The following is a 14614-nucleotide window of genomic DNA, read 5'->3' as shown; positions in this document are numbered from 1 at the left end:
TTTATTGCAGCATTATTCCCAATAGCCAAGACAGGGAAACCACCTGTGTCCTTTGGTGGACAGATGGACCAAAATGTTGCCTTTGTACACAACTGAATATTATTCAGCCATGAAAAGAAGGAAACTCTGCCGTTTATAACAACATGGATGGACCTTGAGAGCATTATGCTTGGTGAGATGTCAGCAGAGAAAGACAAACACTGTATGCTCTCGCTTATCTGTGGGATCTGATAAAGCCAAACTTCCAGTAACAGAGAATAGGATGGAGGTTACCTGGGGGTGGGGGTGAGGGGAGTCGGGGAGATGTTTAAGTGTCCAAACTAATAACTAGTAGAAGAACACATTCTGGAGATCTCATTCATAGCACAGTAGTTATAGTCAACAATACTGTATTATAAACTCCAAAGTTGTTGAGAAACTAAATCTTAACTGTTCTCACCACAAAAAAATAATTATGGAGGAGTTCCCTGTTGGCCTAGCCATCAAGGGATCTGTCCTTGTCACTGCTGTGGCTTAGATCACTGCTGGAGCATGGGTTCAATCCCTGGCCCAGGGGCTTCTTCCATGCCATGGGGTGGCCAAAAAAAAAAAGAATTATGTGACATGACAGAGGTGTTAGTTAATGATGGTAATCATATTGTAATATATAAAGGTATTAACTCAACATTGTACGCCTTTAACCTATACAATGTCGTATGTCGAGTATATCTCAATAAAAACAAAACCTGACAGCATCATGTCTGGATCAGGTGCTCAAAATACCAAAAGCTGAGAATGGGAGAGCTGATCCCACCAAGCACCAAAATGAAGGGCTGCAATGACTGGTGGGTGTGCAGATGAGACTCCACTGGGGCACCTCCAAAATGAGAAGGGAAGGCCTCCAGGCTCTTTTCTTTATTTTTTACTGAAGTACAGCTGATTTGCGATGTGTTCGTTTCAGGTGTACAGCAAAGTGATTCAATTATACATATACATATTTTCATTCCTTTTCAGTTTCTTTTCCCATATAGGTTATTGCAGAATATTGAGTAGAGTTCCCTGTGCTATACCTGTGCTAGAGGTCCTTGTTGATTACATATTTTATATATTTTACATATTTTTATATATGTATACAGTAGTGTGTGTATGTTAATCTCACACTCCTAATTTATCCTTCCCTCCCTCTTCCCCCATAGGAAACCATAAGTTTGCTTTCAACCAAGCTTTTGTTTGTGTATCCCTCAGCTACCTGGAAAGCACTGAGCTTCCTTGTTGTCCTACACATCCAGTCTCTGCTTAAATGTCACTTCTGCAAAGAATTCTTCCCTGGCATCCCAGATGCTACACCCCCCACTCCATTATAAATTTTCATTGCATACTGTACTTCTTTTGTGTAACTATTTTGGTATCTGTCTCACTTACCACACTCCAAGCCCTGAAACAGGGACCAGGCCTATATTGTTGGCTGTCTTCTTAGTGCCCAAGGCAGTGCCTGGCACTTAAGAAACTCAAGAAAACCTTGATCGAATGAGTGAAGATGAGAGTCAAGTCAGACCATTATCGCTGTATTACAATTTTTTTTTTGTCTTTTTGCCTTTTCTTGAGCCGCTCCTGTGGCATATGGAGGTTCCCAGGCTAGGGGTCGAATCGGAGCTGTAGCCACCAGCCTACGCCAGAGCCACAGCAACACGGGATCCAAGCCACATCTGTGACCTACACCACAGCTCACGGCAATGCCAGATCCTTAATCCACTGAGCAAGGGCAGGGATCGAACCCGTAGCCTTATGTTCCTAGTTGGATTCACTAACCACTGCGCCACGACGGGAACTCCTGTACTACAATTTTTAAACAGTTGCCCCTTGTGCTGATGTGGCTTGATCCAGAAGGGCCAGCCTCCTCAGGGTGATGATTTACATAGCAGTCCCTGGTAAGCCCAAATCTCCACTCTCTACCTCAGTTTCATAAAGGGTGGTCCTTGAAACAGTCTGAACTGCCCAGAGGTCTTTCAATCAACAATCAGGATAGGAGTTCCTGTTGTGACTCAGTGGGTTAAGAACCCGATGTTGTCTCTGTGGGAATGCGGGCCTCACTCAGTGGGTTAAGGATCTGGCACTGCTGCGAGCTGTGGCAAAGGTTATAGATGCAGCTCTGATTCAACCTCTAGCCCAGGAACCTCCATATGCTGCAGGTGCAGCTGTAAAAAGAAAAAACAAAAAGGATAAAAGGACTTCCAAGGTATGTTAGTCTGCGAGGGCTGCCATAATAAAATACCACAGACTGGGTGGGTTAAATAACATGTTTATTTTCTCGCATTCTGGAGGCTGGAAGTTCAAGATCAAGGCTGATTTCCTCCGAGGCCTCTCTCCTCGGCTGGCAGACAGCCACCTTTTCACTGTGTCCTCACATGTACTTTGCCCCAGTGTCTCTGTTATGTTCTAATCTTTTTGAAAAGACTTTAGTCAGATTTGGAGTTCCCGTTGTGGCACAGTGGTTAACGAATCCGACTAGGAACCATGAGGTTGCGGATTCGATCCCTGCCCTTGCTCAGTGGGTTAAGGATCCGGTGTTTCCGTGAGCTGTGGTGTAGGTTGCAGACGCGGCTCGGATCCCGCGTTGCTGTGGCTCTGGCGTAGGCCGGTGGCTACAGGTCCAATTCGACCCCTAGCCTGGGAACCTCCATATGCTGAGGGAACGGCCCTAGAAAAGGCAAAAAGACAAAAAAAAAAAAAAAAAGCTTTAGTGAGATTGGATAAGGGCCCACCCTAAGGCCTCCTTTTAATTGAATTACCTCTTCCATAAAGCCCTCTCTCCAAATATAGTCTGATGTACTGGGAGGTTAGGACTTCAACATAAGGATTTTGTAGCGGGAGTGGGGAGACTCAATTCAGCCCATAGCAAAAAGGAAAACACAGGTAGCCTCTCTCTCCCAAAAAAGGTTATGGCACAATGGGAAAGCCTCCACACAGGTCTCTGGAAATCAGAGCCCAGAATTCTAGTTTTAATGAAAATTAATAACAGGTATCAATGACATCATCAAGGAGTGACCTTCACTCCCATACATTCTATACAGATGCTGCTGCGGAGAAATTCTTAGAGACATTGGAAATTTTAGTTATCTATCATGTACTTTGTAATGAATAGGACATGGTCCATAACTGCAGAGAATTAACTTGGAAAAACATGTTTTCACTGTGTAAAATCCCCAAAACTAAACTAAAACTCTCCAGAAGAAGAGATCATACTGTTAACATTAGGCGCTTGCTATGAATTCACCAGCAGAAGAAAATTGAAAATAATCAATGGTTTATATTTTCATTAGAGTGTAAAGCACATGTGGACAGGCAGTTCTCAAATTTTGGTCTGGGTACTATTATTTGATAACTGTGACTTCATATAATTGACTCTCTGGTTAAGAATTTCCTCAGCTTGGGAGTTCCTGTTGTGGCCCAGTGGACACAAATCTGACTAGTATTCATGAGAATGCGGGTTCAATCCCTGGCCTCACTCAGTGGGTCAAGAGTCTGGCATTGCAGTGAGCTACAGTGTAGGTTACAGATGGGGCTCAGATCCCGAGTTGCTGTGGCTGTGGTGTAGGCCAGCAGCTGTAGCTCTGATTCGACCCCTAGCCTGGGAACTTCCATATGCCGTGAGTGCAGCTCTAAAAAAAAAAGAAAAAAGAAAAAAGAATTTCCTCAGGTTTAAAAAACCATGATAACATGTTAGATCAGGAAATGTAATCACTAAAATTCATTCCTGGTCTAAAATTGTAGCAATTTCTTTGTTAGAATCAGTTTTCCAGCCCACTTCATACAGGACTCAACTTATCTACAGCACAGGTTAGCTGCTGTGGTCTGGCAACCTAGTAGCTAATCTAAAATAGGTTAATCAGAACCAAAACATTTAAATAGTAGAATCAAGTTTCTGGTAGCACTGCCATTTGTCTGGTCTGACACAACCACAATGCCCATGACACCAACACAAACTGATGCATTAAAGACATGTTTTCCTTCTAACAAAGAATATAACTTTTAACACATTACCCCAGATTTTCTTCATTTCCTATCATTTCATTTATGCTTATGCGGATTTTTTAAAATAAAGAAGTGTTTGTCCTGATTAAATAATTGTTTTTATAGCTATGACACTGTCCTCTCATGTCTTGGTACTTTGGTACAAACACAGTTGGTAAAAATTTTACGAATTTTATTGTAGTAAGACTTCATGTGTTTTTTTTTTTCAAAATAGGTATTTATTATTTAAAAAATTATACAAAATGGCTTATTACTCACAAATTATCATGAAAAATTTTAAACACTTCGTCTCCCCCCTCCAAGAAAAGTTATGTCTGTCCTTACAGTCTTCACTGACAGTGCATTTTCATGGTATAGGAAAAAATTCAAACATTCCATGTACCTTTGTTAGAATTTACAATACAGCAGAATCCAGAATCCCTACAGTGAATTATTAATACAAAACCACACATTTTTCTTCAACTTTGTGTTACTGAAGTCATAGAAACAAGGAAGATTACAAAATAAATAGTAAACAAACACCTGTGTATACTTTCTTCAAAGCAAAAATGATTTTTTAATATATTTTTTATTATATTTTTAATGTATTTTTTCATTTTGTTTCAGCCTCTCCAAAACATTTTTTTTCTGTTTTTGGCTTTTTAGGGCTGCATCCGTGGCATATGGAGGGTCCCAGGCTAGAGGTCCAATCAGAGCTACAGCCGCTGGCCTACACCACAGCCACAGCAACATCAGATCCCAGCCACGTCTGCGACCTACCCCACAACTCATGGCAACAGTGGATCCTTAACCCACTGATCGAGGCCAGGGATTGAACCCACAACCTCATGGTTCCTAGTTGGATTTGTTTCTACTGTGCCACAATGGGAACACCCCAAAACACTTTTTTTAAAAGCAAAAGTTGAAAACTTCAGTTATCTGAAACTTCAAATACCTATTATACTTTGAAAAACTCTTTAAAGCGGGGGGGTGGCTCATTGGGTTAAGGATCCAGCATCATCACTGCTGTGGTTCAGGTTGCTGCTGTGGTGTGCGTTTGATCCCTGCCCCTGGAACATGCTGAGGGTGTGAACAAAAAAAGAAAAACTCTTTTTTAAAAGCAGCATCATTTAAATAGTGGTTAACTCACAAATGGGAATGCAGCAACCATAACAGACCTCAAGGCCACTTGGGCATGTCACAGTCATCAAATTCAAGGCAGAACCTCGGCAAGGCTCTGACAGTTAAGAGAAAAGACCATGAGGGGTAGGGATGCAGCCCAGGGCACCCTGGTGCTTTCTTGTGGTGGAACAAAGTCAAAACCAAAGGGACTCTCCTTACAGAATCCAAGGCCCACCTTAAAAGCAGCTCTTTAAACACCTGAATCCTTTCTGACTCCCTCCTCATCACTTTAAAACAGTAAGTACAAAGACTTCATACAGAAATTTTCTGAAACTGTATTTTATATCAATGTTCTACCAAGTTTAGCAGAAAGAACACAAAATGCAAAAGGTTTCCTTATTAATGGGACTATAGATGATGCTAGGAGCCAATTTGTTTCCTAAAAATAAAACAATTCATGTCATCTAATGCAGATTAAATTAGAGATCAGTGGTCGACACTATTTAAGGCCTTGAAAGGAAAACAAAAGGCCATATTTTATCTGGAATATAAATAAAGCATCTATATAAAAGTTCTGTTATCTATATAAGTTGGCATTGTCAAATAATTGAAATAATTCAGCTAGTTAAATTACTATTTTAAGCAATAAAAGGCAAAGATAAGGGCCACCTACTGAACTATACACTTACAAATGATTGATACGGTAAATATGTATTTTACCACAATTAAAAAAAAACAAAAGGGTACCTCTGGATAAAATATGGTAGTAAGAAAGGTACAAGGTATTCAGACGGGTTTTAGGAAGAAAATAAGTTAGTTCTCCTTCTTTTGTACTCTGAAGTTCAAAGGTGCAGTATCAAATCCCTAAACCTCCATAAACAGTAGCAAATAAAAACTCAGTCTAACTACTCTCCATGCCCCAGCCCTTGAATTTAGACAGACTCGGAAGAGAGACTTGTTCAAGGAGTTATATAAAAAGAAAACACCAGGGCTTTACAGGAGAACCATTGTTTTTTTAATTTCTGTGTGTGTGTGTGTGTGTGTGTGCATCTATTTAATGGAATTAATTGACATATATTTACAGATTGAAAGAGAATTTCTTAAGTATTCAGTCATAAGGAAAAACCTCCTTACCACTAACTTTCTGGCCATCATCCTCCCTCTCCGTTGGGATTATTGTCACCTCCCTGGCATACCCTTAGGCTCTCTCAATAAGAACATCACAAAACTGTACAAAGCAGGTACAAAGGCCGGGTTCTTAGCAGACTTGCCCCAGAGACTGCTGAAGCACCAGGGCAGAAACACCCAATGTGCAGTGATGCCTGGGTTGTCCTTCAAGATCACAAAGACCAAGCTCTCTGGCGTCTATAGAAGTAGGGGCGTTCTCTCTCCGGCTGGCTGTTCCTTCTGGAAGAGTGCTTTGATCTGGGCTAACTGGCCGTACAGCCTCTCTCTCAGGGGCGGGATGTGGTAGCTGGGGTCCAGAATGTTCGTCACTCTGCGTTCACGCTCGCGCTTCCATAACATGTACGGGTGGGGAGGGAAAAACGGCTGCCCTCTTTCTCTTCGAATCTGTAACGTAATTCCACTTACAGCCAGCATCCCCCATGCTGCCAGGACAATAAAGTCTGAAAAACAGGAGAAAAGCACCGTTGGAACTCTATTTGAAAACCTAACAGAGATCTGATACAATCTTTCATTGCCTCAACCTGGATCGTCTTTTCTCAGTTACTATGACACTTCCTGGTGAGTTTGTCCAAGCATCCATGTACGTCCTCACTCACCAGCCAGGGAATGAGCGAGGAAATTCAGAATTTCCCACAACAGGCATTTGAAAGTCCAGATAGGTTGTAAAGGAATTAGTTGTTTGGATCATGTGGCAGTCCCATATTTTTGTTTTATTTTGTTTTGGTTTTTGTTTTTTTGTTTTGTGTTGTTTGTCTTTTTGCCTCTTCTAGGGCCACTTCCTGTGACATACGGAGGTTCCCAGGTTAGGGGTCTAATCGGAGCTGTAGCCGCCAGCCTACGCCAGAGCCATAGCAACTCAGGATCCGAGCTGCATCTGTGACCTACACCACAGCTCACGGCAATGCCAGATCCTTAACCCACTGAGCAAGGCCAGGGATCGAACCTGCAACCTCATGGTTCCTAGTCAGATTCGTTAACCACTGAGCCACGACAGGAACTCCGAATTCCATATTTTATGACTGGTGCCCACAGATAGAGCTGTTTGTCGTGTTTTGCCAGAGGAGGGGGGAAAGGCAATGATCCCTCACAAAGTTACTTCAAGGAACATCAGACATCACCTTGTACTTTTTTCCCATTTCACCCTAAATGGGGTCCCATCCCACTCATCAATAGGATGCAGAATATTATATGGCCTCTGTGGATACAGAAATGCAGGAAGAGATGCAACAAATTGTACTAAGCATCCAGGAAAAGGCTTGGCAAAACACTGTCAAACTTCCAAGACACATGGATTTTCAAAGGCTCTTCCATCATGTCCAAAACAATGAGGGCAGGCTCGGGATAGCAGAAGGAAAGATTTGCCCTTAAATAGTCAAAACCAGCACGATTGTGCTTCTCTATCTTCAGTTCTAAGACCTGCTTTGCCATCCTCCCTATTTTAACATTTCTTTTTTTTTTGTCTTTTGTTGTTGTTATTGTTGTTGTTGCTATTTCTTGGGCCACTCCTGCGGCACATGGAGGTTCCCAGGCTAGGGGTTGAATCGGAGCTGTAGCCACCGGCCTACGCCAGAGCCACAGCAACGCGGGATCCGAGCCGCGTCTGCGACCTACACCACAGCTCACGGCAACGCCGGATCATTAACCCACTGAGCAAGGGCAGCGACCGAACCCGCAACCTCATGGTTCCTAGTCGGATTCGTTAACCACTGCGCCACGACGGGAACTCCTTATTTTTTTTTTTTTTTGTCTTTTGTTGTTGTTATTGTTGTTGTTGTTGTTGCTATTTCTTGTATTTTAACATTTCTGAAACCAACACATCTTACAGGTTTTGTGAACATGTAATTTAACAGTCATTTTGTTTTTCAAAAAGTTAATGGAAAATCTTTAATGGGTAGAATCTTACAACTGAGGAAACAATATAACTACTGATCGAAAATCACTTTCATTTTTGACTAGTAAATCACGTGCTTCTTTATAAGAGGCAAACAAGAAAACAGCTTTAAACACTAGGTTGCTGCTCTCACCCCTCTCCCCACCCCCCACTTCTAAGGTGCCAAACAGCCTTATTCTCAGCGTTTCTCTCACAACTGGGATTGCCCAGGTAAACCTGAGTAATCCTGATTTAGAAACATCTTCACAAAGTTCACTTATCTTGGCTCCTGTGATCAGAAGTTCTTGTTAACACAGGGCTCTTATGGTTTGGTGAGAGTTTATTCTTGCTATCCAGTTAACCTTTCAACCTGGCTACTAAGGGCTCTTGTTTGCACACGTGGACCAATATTCCTATTTGATGATCACCCTGGTTCTTTTTTTTTTTTTTGTCTTTTTAGGGCCCCAGCAGCAGCAGCATATGGAGTTTCGCAGGCTAGGTGTTGAACTGGAGCTGGAGCTGCTGGCTGATGCCACAGCCACAGCAAAACCACATTGGAGCCGTGGATGGATCTAGTTCAAGCTCTTCCGTTCACCACCCACATCACAGCTCACAGCAACACGGAACCTGATCACCCCGGTTCTTGGTCTTACCATTCGTCTGAAAAGGCACATTTACGAAAGCTCTGCGGAAATCCACATGGAGCGCTCTCTTGAGGACATTCAAAGTGATGTAAGAAAGGCTTGTATACAAGTAACTGTCAATGGCCAAGATCACCGAATAGGAGCCAATGAATCCACAAGTCAGTATGTTCAGCTGCGGAAGAGAAGTGTTTAGGTGTCAGCTCTGGGAGCACAATAACAGTTTCTAACTTTTATCATTCCTGAGCCTCAATCCCAAGGAATCACTTCCGTATTTGAAGAGGGACCAAGTCATAGAGCTGAATAAAGGTCACCTGAAAAGATAAACTGAAAACAAACAAAAAAGACAAAAACCAAAAAACAACAAAAAAAGATAAACTGAAAACAACCTTCAACACCTACAGTTTGGAGTTCCCACTGTGGCACAGTGGATTAAGGATCCAACATTGTCACAGCTGTGGTAGGTTGCAGCTGCAGCTGGGATTCAATCCCTGGCCTGGGAACTTCCACATAGGTGCAGCCAAGAAAGAAAAAACAAAAACAAAAATGCCAACAGTTTGTAAAACACAGTTTTCCTCATCTTGAAAAATATCTTCCCTGTGAAAAAACTTTGACAATAAATACTAATTCTAATTAGACAAAGAACTGTTCTCCTGGAGAGACCCTGAAAACAAATGATCCATCAGGTTGCTGCATTACCATAAGCCCTACCTTCTTGCTCCCACTGTTAAGTGTGAAGATCTGCTCTACTTGATGGAAAATCAGCATGATAATCACAACTAGAACTTCTCTTGCTTTCACAGTAAGGAGGCTATTTAAAGTCAGTCATCTGATATGGATTATCAGAGAGCTCGCTTTAGTGAATAAAAATGCAAAATGATGCAATAAGTGAAATGATGCAATTTATTCATCCTGTGGACAACAGGATGAATAAATTGACCAGATGAAACACGTACTATTCTTAGGCAGCCCATGAAAACCACTGGAATGAGAACAGCTATGCAAGAGAAGGTCACCCAGAACACAGCATCGTCACGAAAAATCTTTAGATTTCCTGGAAGAGCAAAAAGAAATCAAGAGTAAACAACAGGTTCACCAAGTTAAATTTCATTTTCTTAACAGGTGAGCAGAGACACACATCGAAGGTTTAAGGTAACAACCAGGGAATAGGTTGGCAATTTGAATTGAACTGACTTTTTTCACTTAATAGTCAACACAATCACCTGAGGGGTGTGTCCTAAGAAGGTGGAGGAGTGGGAGGAAAATCAAGCAGGTAAATGCTCTCCATTTATTACCAGGATAATGTAGAAGAGGCTGGACTAGTCCAAGCTCTTCCATTCTCCAGCTGTAACACAAGACCTCAGTTTTCTGACCCATAAAATGAGAAGGATGAACCACTTCATCTCCAAATCATCCTTCCTGGCTATACATTTCTATGATTCCTTGGTTTTGTTTTTCGGTTTTTTTTTTTTTTCATCTTTTTGTCTTTTTAGGGCCAAGCACTTGGCATATGGAGGTTCCCAAGCTAGGGATCTAATTGGAGCTGTAGCTGCTGGCCTACACCACAGCCACAGCAATGTCAGATCCGAGCCTTGTCTGCGACCTACACCACAGCTCATGGTAACAGTGGATCCTTAACCCACTGAGTCGGGCCAGGGCTCAAACCCACAACCTCATGGCTCCTAGTCGGATTCGTTTCCACTGTGCCATGATGGGAACTCCTAATTCCATGATTTTTGTACTGCAAAATAAAAAAAATACCAGGAAGGGGCGTTCAGAGTTAACCATATGAAATCCCAATATAAGCAGCAAAATCTGTTTAATAGATTTTTACCATCAGTGCATGTCCTGCCAGCTATTGCACACTGGAAGATGTGATTTCCTCAGGCATCAGGAAGGAGGAGAGCTGACCAGTTACCTGCCCTACTAAACCCTTCTCCAAAAGGTGCACACCTTGGGGCGACCCAGGACAGATACGTTAGAATTCCCATTGTAAATTACATTTAAGTAACAAGACTATAAACCTGACAATTATTTAATACTGACGCTGGCACCATCCCTCAGTCCAATTGGAGGTGACCTCTCTCTTGAGACCCATGTATCCTGGAAGAGCAGGAGTTCTGTAGTGAGGGGATCTAGCCTGGAGACCCCACAGTCTCAGAAAGCAAACTGAAACATGCCATAGTGAAGCCAGTGGATAGATCATATTCTCTAGTTCAACTATGTGAACCTTTGCACATGTGGCTCTAAAGAAAAAGGAATCCAGGGCTTAAAAATAATAGTTATGATGCCAGGCAGGTGAACAATGACTCTTTCAAAGTATAAGCTCTTGAGAGTTCCCATCATGGCTCAGTGGTCACAAACCTGACTGGTATGCATGAGGACCCTGGTTCAATCCCTGGCCTCACTCAGTGGGTTAATGATCCAGCATTCCTGTGAGCTGTGCTGCAGGTTGCAGATGTGCCTCAGATCTGGTGTTGCTGTGGCTATGATACAGGCTGGGGGCTACAGCTCTGATTCCACCCTTGGCCTGGGAACTTCCATATGCCATGGGTGTAGCTCTAAAAAAAAAAAAAAAAAAAAAAAAAAACAAAAACGGAAAAAAACCCAAAGCACAAGCTCTTTTTTTTTGGCTGCACCCTTGGCATGTGGAAGCTCTTGGTCCAGGGATCAGTTCCGAGCTGCAGTTTCAACCTACATCACAGCCACAGCAATGCCAGATTTTAACCCACTGCACCAGGCCAGGGATCTAAATCATGCCTCAACAGAGACCAGAGCTGCTGCAGAGACAACACCAGATCCTTAACCTGCTGCACCTCGTCAGGAACTCCTCAGAGTACAAGCTCTATGCTAACCATAGAATCAGGTAGTTTTAAAAGTAATTTAATTAGATCTGAGAGGTCAGCCAAATATTTTCAAATGCTTAAAAATATGATTTTGCATCCACTCTCATTGAGGAGACACTCACTCTAAATGTCCTTGAGCAGTGAGATAGCTCATATACATTAACTACTAAAAATAAGACAGTTGGGAGTTCCTGTTGTAGTGCAGTGGAAATGAATCTGACTAGTATCCATGAGGACCTGGGTTCAATTCCTGGCCTTGCTCAGTGGGTTAAGGATCCAGCATTGCCATAAGCTGTGGTGTAAGCTGCAGGTGTGGCTCAGATCTGGCGCTGCTGTGGCTGTGGCGTAGGCCGGCAGCTGTAGCTCCAATTTGACCCCTAGCCTGGGACCTTCCCTTATGCTGCACATTCACGCCCCTCCCCCCCCAAAAGCAATAAATAAATAAATAAAAAGGAGATAGTTCGGGGAGTTCTCTTCTGGTGCAGTGGGTTAAGGATATGGCTCTATCACTGCAGTGGTCCAGGTCACTGCTCTGGTTCGGGTTTGACCCCTGGCCAGGGAACTTCCACATGCTGCATGTGCGCCCCTCCTCCAAAAAAAGATAGTTTAACACATTAACTACGAAAAAATTCTATCCTCCCTCCATCCTCTAACAAAAAGGGGGAAACTCACTAAGTGGTATTTGATTTAGCACTTCTAGAGTAGAACACTGAATCTGCATTTTCAACAAACAATCCTGTGAATCTGTCATTTAGCCAAATCTAAATAATGCTCCTTTGCAGACAGATAAAAAGCTACTGATAGGAGACGCTATAGGAATGAACTTGGTTAGAGGTTTGCTTGCCATGGTCAGCAAACACACAGGTCACTAGCTCTCTCTGGTCTTTAAAAAAAAAAAACTCTTTACAGAGCAAACTGCACTCTACATCCTGTTTTCAAGAGTTGACTGCCTCAAGAGACAGCTATTCCTTTTTTTTTTTTTTTTGTCTTTTTAGGGCCATACCTGAGGCATATGGAAGTTCCCAGGTGGGGTCACATTGGAGCTACAGCTGCTGGCCTATGCCACGGCCACAGCAATGCGAGATCCGAGCTGTGTCTTTGACCTATACCACAGCTCATGGCAATGCTGGATCCTTAACCCACTGAGCAAGGCCAGGGACTGAACCCGAGTCCTCATGCGTACTAGTTGGGTTCCTTACCTGAGTCCTCATGCATACCAGTTGGGTTCCTTACTGCTGAGCCACAATGGGAACTCCAGAGATAGCTAATCTTATATCTAACATTTCCATCACCTTGTATCTGATATTGTAATATAAGAACTAAGCACTATCATGAGAAGGAAATACCATAATAGAGTACTTCTGAATGTAGATACTCCTTTTAAAAAAAAATTGGCATATAGTTGATTTACAATGTTGAATTAGTTTCAGATGTATAGCAAAGTGATTCAGTTATATAAATCTATTCTTTTTCAGATACTTTTCCATTATATATTATTACAAGATAGTGAATAGAGTTCCCTGTGGCACATAGTAGGTCCTTCTTGTTCATCTATTCTATATACAGTAGTGTGTAGATACTTTTTTCTTTTGCATTTTTGACAACAATCAGTAAATGTCAGTTGTATAATCAGGAATTATACAACTGCAAAATGAAGGGGAACAGAACAGGGTACCCCAAAACGTGCCTTTTGGGTCATGTGCATTATTTTGAGCTAAAGGCAATCAAGACCCAGCAGGTTCAGGAAAAACTTTTCTCTCCCTTAGATGCCTAAAATAGTTTAGATCAGAGCACGGGAAGAAAGCATTTAGCAGAGATAACTTTTGATCTCCAAAGACTTAACAGAACTTCAAGCATCTTATTACCAAACACATGATCTTCTTTTGATCCTGTGAATTGCCCTCCTCCCATTTAAAGGCCCAAACTCCATTCATTTCTTAGCTTAGGATAGCAGATAACTCAACTACTTAAATACCTTTGAGGCTTATACTTTTATGGGACTCCACTAATAGGAAATTAAATTTGTTTCTCTCCTATCAACCTGCCTTATGTCAATTTAATTATTAGAGCAGGCAAAGAACCTAAAAGGGTAAAAAGAAAAATTTTTTCCTCCCCGATACAAGGAAGTTAACTTAGAAGTCAACTAGACTTTTAAAATTAATGGAAACTGAATTACTTTAAAAAAAAAAAATCCCCAAGGAGTTCCCCTTGTGATGCAGTGGAAACGAATCTGACTAGTAACCATGAGGTTATGGGTTCAATCCCTGGCCTTGCTGAGTGGGTTAAGGATCTGACGTTGCCATGAGCTGTGGTGTAGGTCGCAGACAAGGCTCGGATCTGGCGTTGCTGTGGCTGTGGTGTGGGCCTTCAGCTGTAGCTCTGATTTGACCCCTAGCCTGGGAACCTCCATAAACCAAGAGGGTACGGCCCTAAAAAGACAAAAAGTAAATAAATAAATAAATCCCCAGAACCATCCCTGTGCTACCGCCCTAGGATGACTACAAGTGGGTACCTTAGGAATACTCAGGGTTTGGCAAAGGGTGGGAGCAGAGGTTAGGGTCACAAGAGAAGACTGGGAAAAAAGCACCAGGTTCCCAACTGAGCTGCCATCAGAGCAGCACCAAATTTAACACTGGGCTTATGCTTAAGATTCACTTGAAGAAAGAGTTCTAGGATTTAAAGAAAGAAAAAGGAAAACCCACCGTTCTGTCGCATGTAAAGAATCTCCTTTATTTCCATTAATTCCAGCTAAGAGAAACACCCCCCCATCACAATAGGTTCAAAGCTACCTCCAAAGACCTTTGTAATTCATTATACAGGGTGCCTTTGAGAAAAGAGGGATTCTTATTAGTACTGATCCTCCTTAAAGTACCACATGATCAGGGTCAATTTCCAGAACCCTCCAGGAGAGGGCCCCAAGTCCTGGCCAAGGTGGTATGTGTCTTGGAGAGCTGAAA

The 14614-nt window shown here is 42.3% G+C and overlaps 1 protein-coding gene across 1 annotated transcript in view; it reads right to left on the bottom strand.

The window, feature by feature from the left end:
- Positions 1-4840: 4840 nt before the first annotated feature.
- Positions 4841-14614, bottom strand: part of TM7SF3 (transmembrane 7 superfamily member 3) — a 41606-nt gene continuing 31832 nt past the window's right edge. Inside the window, exons 10-12 of the mRNA XM_047787338.1 lie at positions 9768-9865; positions 8824-8986; positions 4841-6740 (exon numbers count right to left, since the gene is read on the bottom strand). Of these exons, the coding sequence (XP_047643294.1) occupies positions 6478-6740; positions 8824-8986; positions 9768-9865 (524 nt within the window). The 3' untranslated portion in view covers positions 4841-6477. The remainder of the gene's footprint in view (positions 6741-8823; positions 8987-9767; positions 9866-14614) is intronic.

Source organism: Phacochoerus africanus, chromosome 7 (assembly GCF_016906955.1).
Source record: "Phacochoerus africanus isolate WHEZ1 chromosome 7, ROS_Pafr_v1, whole genome shotgun sequence".
Lineage (NCBI taxonomy): Eukaryota > Metazoa > Chordata > Mammalia > Artiodactyla > Suidae > Phacochoerus > Phacochoerus africanus.
Note: the sequence above shows the minus strand (reverse complement) of the source record. Positions and strands in the feature narration are given on the sequence as shown.